The sequence below is a fragment of the Chaetura pelagica genome, unplaced genomic scaffold (assembly GCF_000747805.2).
Source record: "Chaetura pelagica isolate M959 unplaced genomic scaffold, ChaPel_1.0 scaffold80, whole genome shotgun sequence".
Lineage (NCBI taxonomy): Eukaryota > Metazoa > Chordata > Aves > Apodiformes > Apodidae > Chaetura > Chaetura pelagica.
The window spans coordinates 80,508-92,663 of NW_009951946.1; the positions used below are offsets into that span (position 1 = coordinate 80,508).

General features: G+C 45.8%; 1 protein-coding gene and 1 non-coding gene across 2 annotated transcripts in view; both read right to left on the bottom strand.

The window, feature by feature from the left end:
- RS1 (retinoschisin 1) overlaps positions 1-6,378 on the bottom strand; it is a 13,371-nt gene extending 6,993 nt beyond the window's left edge. The window contains exon 1 of the mRNA XM_009997099.1: positions 6,310-6,378. Within this exon, the coding sequence (XP_009995401.1) occupies positions 6,310-6,361 (52 nt within the window). The 5' untranslated portion in view covers positions 6,362-6,378. The remainder of the gene's footprint in view (positions 1-6,309) is intronic.
- A 5,522-nt stretch (positions 6,379-11,900) lies between these two features.
- TRNAV-UAC lies at positions 11,901-11,973 on the bottom strand. The gene has a single exon. It is a non-coding gene; the product is annotated as a tRNA-Val (tRNA).
- Positions 11,974-12,156: the final 183 nt, after the last annotated feature.

Consider the following 12,156-nt stretch of genomic DNA (forward strand, 5'->3'; position numbering starts at 1 on the left):
GCTCATCTCTGGACCTGGCATCTTGGAAAGCATATGCTGGGAGCCATGTGCAACATGGCACTCCAGCTTTCCCAGCACAGATGTTACCCAGCCAAGGCCAAGGGCTCTGTGGTGCAAGAAGAAAACCAATGCAGAGGTGTAAGCCCAAGGCCACAAAGCAGGCGGCCACCTCCCTGCTGTGCCACATGGTGCAAAGCAGACCAACTTACACCAGTGTGGGGGTGGTTTAAGTTAACACTGCCTGTTCCTCAGATCAACACAATACAAACCAGGGCTTTATCACCCATCAAAACTGTATTGTCTTTGCCAGTAAAAGCAATGAAGTGCCTCTCCTGTCAGCTTGATGCTTCGTTTGATGCCAGACTGGCACCGGCACGGGGCTATGGGAGCTGGGTCAGCAGGCACCTCTCCTGCCTCTTAAGCCCATGCCATAGTGGCCTCTTCCAGCAGGATGGGCTCCCTGTTCCTGGTGCACCAGGTGCAAGGGCTGGCTTTGTTACCCCAGGATTTTAGAGCCTGGCTCTCCAGCCAGCACAGCCTGCCATGTGTCACCACTGCCCAGGTCTGAGCTCAAGGGGCTGCAGCCTCAGTTACTCCAGTCTGCAGGCATTCAAGTTTATTTTAGAGATGTGTGTTCACTATATGTTTATTAACTTCTTTATATTCACTTTCAGAAGACAGACTTTCTTTATATTCACTTTTCAGAAGACAGGTGGAAAACCTTCTGTGTGTCATTTCATGTTTTCTTTCAGGTGGTGAAATGCGCTTTTGCTGGTCAGTGACCTGATTAGTAAGTGGAGCCACTCACAGGTGAAAGCAAAGGTGCATAAATATGTCTCTGCATAAATACTTGCCTTGGCTCCCCTGCAGCACCCAAGCTGTGAATTGCACTTGATGGTTGTAAAGCTCTTTTCCAACCAATATGATTCTATGATTCTAATTTTAAGTGTATTACCCCTTTTTTCAATGCCATGCATTACTGGGTCAGCCCTGTGACCAGGGCGGTGCAAAGGCAGTGCCACGGCATGTCACACCTCTGGGTGCCCCTGATGGGCTGGGGCCCTTCATCCTTCACTGCATGGCTTGCTGGTTTAAACATCACAGATAGGAGGTTAACCTTGCCTTTTTGAGCTAGAAGATGTTAACTGCTAAGGGCTTGCTTCCATGAGCAGCTTGGCCATCCATCTGCTGGCAGAAGCTGCAGATGGGCCAAACGTCCCACCTGGGCAGTGTGGCCTGATAACCCCTAGTGTCAGGAGAGGAAAGGGGAACAAAAGATGCCCTTGCCTGCAGCCTGCTGGAAAAAGTAGTAATTGATATATTGGTGCATTTACAGCTGTGACAGGCCCTGTCCTACAAAGGAAATGAAGAGGAAAGCTGACTGCCAATAGTCTAAAAATGTGATGGACAGCATGCTTTTATAGAGAGCGTGTTTGCCTTCAAGGAAGGTTACAAAGATAATTGGTAATTGTAGGTCAGACAGAACGAATTGCTGCAATTCATGGGAGAGTCATAAGTCCTGCACTGCTGCCAGGGGCTGTTGTTTTAGAAGAACAGGACTGCAAAACCCCTCAAAACACGAAAAAGGAAAGAGCCCTATTTACAGCCCCTGCAGTGCCTCAGGACGTTCCGCAAACCATCAGTTCCATGAAATAAACTATCATCTGTGCATGGCTGTGAGAGGCAGGGAGATGGGCAAGGGCCCTTCCTGTCCCCCCCTCCCGCCCCGCAGCCTGGTGCAGCCAGGGCACTGCTGTGCCCAAATGCCACCCTGCCACGCAGGATTTAGGGACCAGGGCTCAGGCAGGCACCAGGGGAGGATTTTGTGTCAGAGCATCCATCCTGGTGGGGCTAGGATGGAGCATGCACCCCAGGGCAGCCCCACTCCGGGCAGGATGGAGGGGAGACAAACCACAGGGACCACCCCAGGTTTGGGGACAAGGAAAAGAGCTGGCAGAGGCAGATTTGGGATGCCAGGATGGGGAGGACATAAGTTTCCCCAGGTGGAGGTGGGATAAAGCAGCAGCCACAGTGTGGGCTACCTGGGGAATGGAAGGGGTAAGTGGTAGCAAGGAGGCTCAGCTGCTGGCATTCTAATGACAGGAACAGGTTAACTGAGTGTCTCAGAAAGTTCGAGGCAATTAATCGAGAGGAACAAAGGAGGAAAGTACATGTGGGCAGAAGTAAAACCACCAAATGCTGAGCACATTTTGATAAGGTCAGCTCTGAGAAATCATATTAAATATCCTGACCAAAGAACCACATCAGCAAAGCCTTTTTTTATTTTTTTGGTGCGTCTGGCTAAAATTAATAACAGATGTATAAGCATGAGAAAGTACATTATAAAATAAAACATAAAAATAAAAGATAACACAGAATAGATATCTGTCACTTGATTTACTGGAATATGTTCACATAAACCTGCTTATTGCAGACAAAGTATGTGGAAAATATTATTAACATTCTGTATTGACTTTAAAAATTAGGTGACGCAGAAGCTTCAGCTGGAAAATTGTTGATTTTGTCTCTTATCTCTGCAAGCAACATCTCAGCTTAAGAGAGCTCAGAGGGATGGGCAAAACTATTTTCTCTCCCCTTCTCCCAGTGGAGAATACTCCCTGTGTGATGCAGCACTTTCCTGGTGTGGTGGCTCCTTCTGCATAGCTAATCACCTGCTTCCCTTCTGTATGTCTGGACCATGGGACAAGAGAAAAGAAAACAGCTTAAAAAACAGAAAAATGTGATTGGAGCCCCAGAAAAGCTGTCAAAGGAATTAAAGAGGTGACTGGAATGAATGGCACTATATTTGAGAGGCACAATATTGCAAGTCCCTGTTTTCCTTGAGAGCCAGATTAGAGAGCATCAGGAAGCAGAGTTAGGTAAAGAGGTATGTAAGCAACACAGAGGTCTAGTCACTGAAGAAAGCATTGTGATACCTCTGAACCCATCAGGTGCTGGTTTGTGGGTTGCTATGTTATTAACCTAGGCTATTTTTATATCCCAGCCCTGGAAATTGTGCCAGGCAAGTGAGGTGACTCACATCAACTGCACCAGCCTCAGTAGCAAGATGTATGTGGGGAAGCTGCCACGTCCCAGGCCGCCAAAGCATGTGGCATTTCCCTCATCTCTCCTTGCCCTTGCACCAGTGGCAATGGCCCCAGGGACCCCTCCTGCAGCCCTGGCCTGTCCCCAGGTCCAGGCATAGCCCCTTTGCACAGTCCCTTCGTGGTTGCTTTTGGTGTTTCTTCCCCAGGGCTTTTTCTGTGGCCATGCTAAGCAGGCTCCATGGGGACTGTGCTGTGCAAACAGTGCCTTTATTTCTATAAACTGCAGGCTTTAAATGGTCCTTGGGAGCTAAGCTGGCAGGTAGAGACCCACAGGGCATATGCAGATCTGTGTCCACCAAGAGATGTTGGCAGCCAGGCTGGCCTGGTGACAGCAGGATGTTCCACCAGGGGTTCTTACTACCTAAAGCAGCACTTGGAGAAATGCTGAGCCTGTTTCCCCTGCAGATGACATTCTGGCCCTGACACTCCCTCAGGAGGGCACCACTGCCCTGGGACACATCAGCCTGTGGGGACTCATCTCTGCTGATCCCCAGCAGGCACGGTCAGAGCCAGGGCTGGAAAGAAAGAGATCTATCAGGAGCTTGCAGAGGGGAGAAGGGCTTCTACTTCATGTTAAGCTCCTCTCTCGTGCTTTAATATGTCTGCTGTTTCCCTCATATATTTTTGGGGATTTCTCATTGTTTTATTATTTTCACTTCCATTTAATTTTCTTTATTTGACAGATTTTTTTCTTTGCTTTCCATTTTTATTCATCTGTATTGTGTCTTATTTTTAACAGTTATTTATCTGAAAGTGGCAAAAAACTTACTTAAATAATGACAATCATACCTATTTAGTTCATATTAATTTCTCTTTTATGCCTGCTGTCTCCATAATGTTTCTATAATTATTATTTTTTTGTGGTGAAAGTAGTTGAAAAAAACATGCAGGACTTGGGAAAAAAAAAAAATCAACCTTTTCCCATTTTCTTCCTAAGAGATGCATAATTATCTTTTTTCCTAAAGTGTTCCTTTGAAAAATTTTGGCAATTTCTCATCTTACTGACCTGTTTGCTCCTTCCTGCTCAAGAGCTGTGCAGAACATTGCCTGCCTAGTAATTTCATTAGATGCATCGATGACGCCAAAGGGTGGCACTAAAGATGTTATTTACTGCGATCTGAAGGGGGGTCCGGACCTTTGATTTTTGTGGGTGTTTTTTTTTTGTTTGTTTGCTTAGTTTGATTGGTTTGTTTATTTGTTTTGCTTTGTTGGCATTTTTGTTGTCGCTGTTTTTCTTCAAAGCTGCAAAAGGGGAAAAAAAAGAAGGAATCCCCTGTTTGGAACAAGTGAGATGTGCTTTTTCCCCAAGGAGCAGGGAGCACAGGTGGAGTAACGTGGCACAGGCATGTCACATTCAATGTGCTAAGAGCACATTCGTGTCAATCCAGGGCTGGGGGTGCTCCCCCTCACCATATGGAGGGGCCCCGCCAGCTGCTGAGGCTCTCTTGGCAGAAGCCTGCCCGATGCACCATATGCTGCTGCTGCTGCTGCTGCTGCTCTGGTGTCCCCAGCAAACACGAGTCCAGCCAAGGCGGGGGGGCTGGGGGTCCTCTAAGCTACTTGCTCTGCCAGAGAAAATAAGCTCAGGGGCTTATCATGGCATCAGTGCACGTGGCTCGGAGGACTGACCTCACGGCACCTTCTCCGTGGTGAGAGAGGCAGGCGTCTGACCTGAGCACAGAGTCACTGCTTGCTCTTTGGCCAGAAAACCATTAGGCAGAGAAAGGGGGAAATAAATAAATAAATAAATAGAATTAAGAAAACCAGTAAATGAAGAAAATAAATCAGTACTGAAGGAGTGATGCTTGGAAAGTGATCCTGCAAGTAACTTTTCATCACAGGCTCTCTGAAAATATCCTGATGTGTGTGTGTCTATGAAAAGCAAGCTGTGTCTGGGATTCAGAGCAAGGTATGAACTCATCCCAAGGACTAATTGCAGTTACGCTACCCTTTGGGAAAAAAACATGCTGGAGTCTAGGTAGGAACAGCCTTCCAAAAAGCTCAGGCACCAGTAACCTTCCCAAGTGAAGCAAAGGAGAGTGAAGAGAAAAGTTATGAGGAGAATGCATAAATATTTGCCAGAAGATTAAAAGGAAGATCTATTAACTAGACAGAGCAGGGTACAGCAAAGCATAACAGGATGAAATGAAGGCATGGCTAGCTTTGGAACAATTCCCTATCCCGGCGATTTGGTAGACCAAACTATTCAGTGGGAACAGAGAAGGATAGATAAAAAACAGGCAAAGCAAAAGACCATTTTTTCTGAATTTTTTTTGAGAATTCAACATCTATGGAGGAAAACCTGGACTCTCAGATTAGTCTGTCCAACACTCTGACAGATCATACTCTATCCACATGTTAGTGTTGGTAGATTCTGCCCAGCACTTAGCAAGAGCAACTTCAGCCTTGTTTAAGATAATAGCAGCTTTGCCATTGGCTTAGATGAAGCCAGAAATTCAAACACAGCCCAAAAAATTATATCCTCTTTCCACAGCTGGGTTAATTAAAATGGAAGGAGACCGTGACCCTGAATTTTCTGTCTCCTAGCTCCTGCTTAGCTCCTATCATTGCTGCTTTTCTGAAACGTAAAGTTGAGAAAGCCTCAGAAGTAAGAAAGTCTCAAAATTGATAAATACATTTCCTGTTTTCTTGACTTGTGATTGCTTTTTGTTCTTAAAGTGCCTTTGGAAATTTTTTTCCTGAAAAAATAAAAAAAATACCTGAAAGAGCCTTTAAGAAAAGGCAATTCTCCATCAGCAATGTCTTGCTGCTAGAGAAAATTATCAGGTTTTGATTAATCAAGAATTTTGATCAGTGAAGGACCAGTCCTTCATGTTATACTGTACCTCATTTTTCAAATCAGCATTATTATTTACTCACTGGCTCAGCTGCACTACAATTTTCTTTGCAAATTCATATTTTGACAAATTATATGGCAATTCTTTTACACTGCAATTATTTAGTGAAATAGAGTTTTACTACTGAATATTCATAGAGCTGTAAGAACCCTGTTCACTCATGTACATAAATTACACATCTCCTCCACATTTTGCCTTTCCTTGAATTATTATGCTTCTATCAGAACACAGAGAAGAGCTTGCTCTGTACCCCACATCCCCCTGGCAGAAGAAAGAAGCATGGATGAAACAAGAAATACAAAGAGAGACATCTGAAAGTACCTCTCAAGAGGCAAAGTGCATACCTTTGTACCACAAAAGAAGAGAGAGCAGGACTCTTCCCATCTTGAACTGCATATTTTCCTTCCTCTTTCGGGAATAGCTCTTTAGTATGCTGCTCAGCTTGCTGGGAAGGCATGAGATTAACTTAAGCATTGCCTAAGCACCTTACTCTCCTCCATTCTCATTTTATCAAGCACCAGCAAGCCAACGACACAATTATTATAGTCAAGCTCCATCCTAGAGGATGTGTCATGTCTAACAGTTTTTAAAAGGTAAAACATACTGACACTCAGATAATTTGATTGTGTATACAGAGGTATGTCCAAGTAAACAAGGATATACCTACCTAGAAACCACATATACCACCCTGCCCGCATAGAAATGCAGATGTCTAATGCTTATAAAACACATGCAGCACATATTCTCTACTGCATGCAGCATGTATTCATTGTCTTCCACCCCAGCTATTTACCTCCACATTATCAGTGCCTTTCCTATGAATAGTTGTGTGTAAAAATCTGCCCTGGCCTTACTGCTCTTTCAGTCACCTAATTGCTAGGGGCTGAAAACTGCAATTAGTAGACCAAACAGAAATAGCACATCTCAGTTATTTACTTGCTAAGCTGCTAAAATCTCAAACAAAAAAAGTAAACCTCCCCTTGCTAACAGTTCCACCTATAGTATCCTCTCAACCAGTTTACATCAAAGAGAGTTACACATTTGATTTTTAAATGAGTGAAAGATTCTAGACAACAGACTGCTAGTGATTCCAACAGATCTTGCACCCTTTCCTCCAATCTCTGTTAATTATGTGCAATTAGCAGTGAATTTTCAATTGAGGTTTTTGAAAGCAATTGCTTCAGAAGCAGCTTGCTTTGTTTCAAAAGATCTTGGATTGTATGGTCAGGGAATAGATTAAAGTGCTGCATAGATCACGTGGGCTGCTGTTGAATTAAGCTAGATCCATCTCTGGTCTTCTGTTTTACATCCATTTTTAAAAAAAACTGTGCGAACAAGGATTCTGACTTCTTGGAAATGGTTCCCTGGGCAGGATTCATCTCACCTGCCTTTGGATACCCACAAATTTGAAGTGCCCCATCAGTGGGCTGCCGGGTGCCTCATTCCTCTGCAGTCCCACCTCCAGTGCTGATGCCTCTTGGCCTTGCCAGGGTGTGCAACATGGATGGAATGAGTCTCAGCCCTGAGCAATTTAACCTCCTCAGCTCAACACTTTTCCCAGATCAATCTACCTTCAGGGAGAGAGAGGGTTATCACAGGTAGACCTCTGCATGGACACAGCCATCCTGCTTCATGGACCTGGGCTAGCTCACCTCAAACACCAGAAAGCATCGATTCATGGCAGGGTAAGCAAGCAGAATGGCTTGTCCCAGGCAGCAGGGAAGGGGTCGTTTTCCTAAGGGCAGGAGGCTGCTCCTGTTTTAATTTTTTTTTTCTGAGAGGCCTCATGCTCACACACAGCATCCCTCTCAGAGCAGCAAGAAGGTCTATACAGAGAGTGAACAAACATGAGCCTCACTGAGGATACCAAGGCAGCCTCTGGGCATCTGCCACAGTGTGGCATCTCACTCCAGGCTCTACATGGTACCCAGGCAAGGCTCTCTCTCTCTCCTCTTTCCTGTCCAGTCTAACACGGGCTGCCATAGAGACAGAGATTTCCAGAACAGCTGAAGATACTTGGCTGTCTATTCCCTCTCTGTATTGATGAGGACTTGATATCTAAATTCCATGGGCTTGAAAATCCCAATTTAAAAATCCCTAAATTCCTTCTTCCACGTATCTCTTGGAAAATCATACCAGACCTTCAGTCTCTTGCCTTATGGTCTCATGAGCACACATCACCAGGAGGCAGAGCTGCCCACCCACAGAGAAATCACCTATCGTGTTTTTTAAAAGTGAAACCAAATTCTCTCCCATTAGCCCAAGGAGTTTTAAATCAGCTTGGTTTATGGTCAGCTCCACCCAAAATAGGCCTTGGTTTTGTGTGAGAAATGCAACAGCTCAGAGATCATGTTGAGAAATAGCACAGATACTGTCAAAGAGCACTTCATCCAAAGGGACACCCTCAAGACTGGTGGCTCCCCAGTTATAAAATTCCCTCCCCACAGAAAAAAAAAGGGCATCCGTTGTTTAAAAATGTGCCTGTAGCATTAAAAAAATTCAATTGGTTCACATGAAGAGCATAAGAGTGTTAGTATTAAAGTCTCTGTATAAATACTATGCAGTTCAGACTCTCTGTGCCTAATGGTGTTGATGGTCCTTCATTTTAATAACTGTAAACAGCAAAATGTGCTGCCACTGCAGACAGCATTGTTAACTTAATCACGTAGTTAGTTCTTAACTAGCATACAAATGTTTTCAGGTACAGAAGAAAGAAAACATTTTAAAGCCAGTACACAATACAGCACCAGAAAGGGCTACATTTGCCCTTCATAAAAAATAACATTTTTTAAAGGATAAAAATTAGCCTGGCATTAATTATGGAAGAAAACTGTGGCTGATACAAACTGTCCAAGGTAGGACATTTTGGTGACATCCACACTGCTATGTAAAACAGGGACAGCAACTGCCTGGGCAGGTTCACTCTTTTGGCCACACAACTTCTCAGGTCCAGCTCATGTCACATTGGCCTTATGACATTTTGATATGTTCTCATGGCTCTCAGATATCCTGCTGAGCTTTCTTTCCCCAGATTGTGGGAAATAACACAAAGGTCACCCTGCATCATTGGGATGCTTTTAGTCTGTGACGCTGAGAATACAGCTTGTGTTTCCAGGGGCTCAACAAGAAGACATGGGGGCATGTAAGGGTGCAAAGCCCTTAGGATGGCAGCAAGGGGAACACATCTGAGTGGAAGCTGTTTGACACCTTGCCTTTGTTCTTCCCCAGCTGAGTTAGCTGGACTGAACCACAATTTTACCAGTAGTTTGCTAAGAATTAAACTTGGCCTTGTCTAGTTAACAGATACAGATACAGCTCAGCACCATAGCCTCATGCTAGTATCTAATGCAGACTTAATTTCTGCCCATAGCTGTCTCCTTATGAGATTAAGAATTTTCTTCTGAGCATGGCAGAGCTGTGCATCCACGAGCTCTCAAAACACACACAGGGGCATAAAGCCCTCCCTGGTGCTTGACAGATCAGCAGCACATGCAAGCATGTGTCCTCAGAGGGAAAGCAGGAGGCAAAAGCACTCGTGTGCAGAGAGAAACACAATTCCACACAGGGATTCAGTGTCTCTCCCAGAGTCAAGAGTGCCAGACAGCTAAATCAGAGCAGCATGCACAGATCCATGTGTCTGGGAGCTGAACACACACTATAAGCAATGTCTCAGCACAAGTGTGTGACTGGCACCCTTTGGTTTTAGCCCGACTAGGGAATGTACACACTTACACATGTACATGTGAGCCACAGGCATCTCTCAGAAGCAGGACACTGACAGGCTGAGAGAGCAAGACACACAGTGCTTTCAGAGCTTGAGTCAAACCATCAGGAGCTGGATGCCCTTAAAATGGATGGAGCCACAATCTGGCTTTTGAAATAAAATATTCTTTCCTAGAATATTTTCCTAGAGTTAGGTTAATGGTTGGACTCAATGATCTTAAAAGTCTTTTCCAACCAGAAAAATGATGTGATTCTGTGATTCCATGAGTCTGAACTGTGAGCTTAAGTCCTCTTCTGAAAGAAGCATTTTTCTATATGTAAGAGAATGTGATGCAGATAGTTACCTGGTGTTGGCCAGCAGGATCGGGCCCACTCCCTGTAATGTGAGGAGCTGTGGCTGTCATGAGGCAAGGTAGGAACCATGGGTTCACCATCCCTATTAGATGGGAACTGCCTACACTCAAGGCTTGCATGCACGACATTAGAAGTCTGGCTACAGGTGATTCATCTTTGAACCTGTATCTTTGAAGGTCCCGGGCTGTGGAAGGCAAGTTTGCTTGAGAAGTGGGACACATCACTTTGGCTTCAGCTCCTGTGGGTTGGGCACATGCCACTAACCAGGCTAAGCAGAGGAAAGAGAGACCTAGGTATATCTGCACTTTCAGGGTGCAGGATACAGAGGCCCTTAGTTATGGCCTTACCTTGCTAGGTGCTTTCTACCCAAAAGAGTTCTTACAACCTAGCCCAGGTATCCCTGCATTGCACTGCAGTCTCTAACTGCAGCTTGCCCATACCCCAGAGTGTTTCTTTAGTAACAGCAAGCACTGACAAAGGTTAATAGTTTTCTTAAGATGATGATGATTAAGGTAAGTTTCTTAATATGATCCTGATTCAAGTGAGTTAAACCCATTTTTCTCTTTCATCTTGAAGATAGGTAAATCACACTTTCCTGCTGTGATCCTGCAAAGAGATTCAAGAGCAAATTCCAGCTCAGCGGAGCTAAGGGACCTTCCTCCTCCTGCAGAGACATCTTGGCTTCAGCACTGTTTAGGGCTTCCATGCACAGATAGATGCCAGGGCAGCATCCATGCCCAAAGGTTATCCTTTTCTAAAGGCTTGCATGTGCAAAATGAGACAACACCTTATAATTTATTTTTTTTTAATTAAGTTGCTCCCAGGTGTGCTGACATGGCTTTTTTTCCTGCTTAATAAAACAACAAATACACAGCGCAGGCAATAAGAAGATGCTAACCATGCCTGCTAGCTGTGCACTGTGAAAAGCGCTGGCCTTTCCCCAGGGTTCAAACACTTCCCCAAACGCAGAGGTGAGAGCAGCAGTGCCCCAGTCTGCCCTTGGGGAGACATCTCCTCGGGAACGGCAGCCTGTGCCACCACCGTGCGGGTGCCTGTGCACCCACAGCCCGTGGCTTCTCACCACTGCTGCCATGGTTGGGTCTCTGCAGTCTCTGCAGCCTGGTTAACTCTGCACCCGGGTTAACCCTGCACCCAGGTTAACCCTGCACCCTGCAGTGTGGTGTGGTGAGCAGCCCAGTTAACCCTGCACCCAGGAAATGGGGATTGTTAGTGGGGAAAGGCAAGCACTGCAACAACATTGTCTAAATTATGCTACTACTCTAAGGAAAAGAGTAAAGCCTGGAGAAGGCTCTGGGGGAGACCTCCTAGTGACCTTCCAGGAACTGAAGGGGCCTACAGGGAAGGTGGGGAAGGACTTATTACAAGGGCTTGTATTGATAGGATGAGGGGCAATGGTTTTAAGCTGGAAGAGGGTGGATTTAGGCAAGACACAAGGAATAAATTCTTTAGCATGAGGACGGTGAGACACTGGCACAGGTTGCCCAGGGAAGTTAAGGATGCCCAGTGTTCAAGGGCAGGTTGGAGGGGCTTGGAGCAACCTGGTCTAGCCGGAGGTGTCCCTGCCCATGCACGGAGTTGGAACTAGATGATCTTTAAGGGCCCTTCCGACCCAAACCGCTCTATGATTTAATGTGATACTATGCAAATGTGCTGTTGCACAGGGCCTGCAAAAAACGTCCTGCTGGGCCTCATCTCCCACTCTTTTTTCTTCAGGTACCTATCAGGCTGCCGACAGAGGGGGAAGGGGGGAACTGGGGGATGAAAACCAAACAAACACGGCTTTAAAGAAAATCATTAGTAAGCAGTGTGGACTGACAAAAATAAAACGAGGCGAGGGTGGTTCCACTGGGGCTCGAACCCAGGACCTTCTGCGTGTAAAGCAGACGTGATAACCACTACACTATGGAGTCCCCCAGGGAGGGGCTGCAGCCCCCCAAAAACCAGGGAGGTGACATTGTGGGGGGCAGGGGACACCCCCCAGGTCCTGGGGGTGGGTCTAGGGGACGCTGTGGGGCCAGGGGTGGCTCTAGGAGGGGGTCTTCAAGGGGCTGGGGGTGGGGCTAGGGGGGCTGAAGGGGGTGGGGATGTCTTGG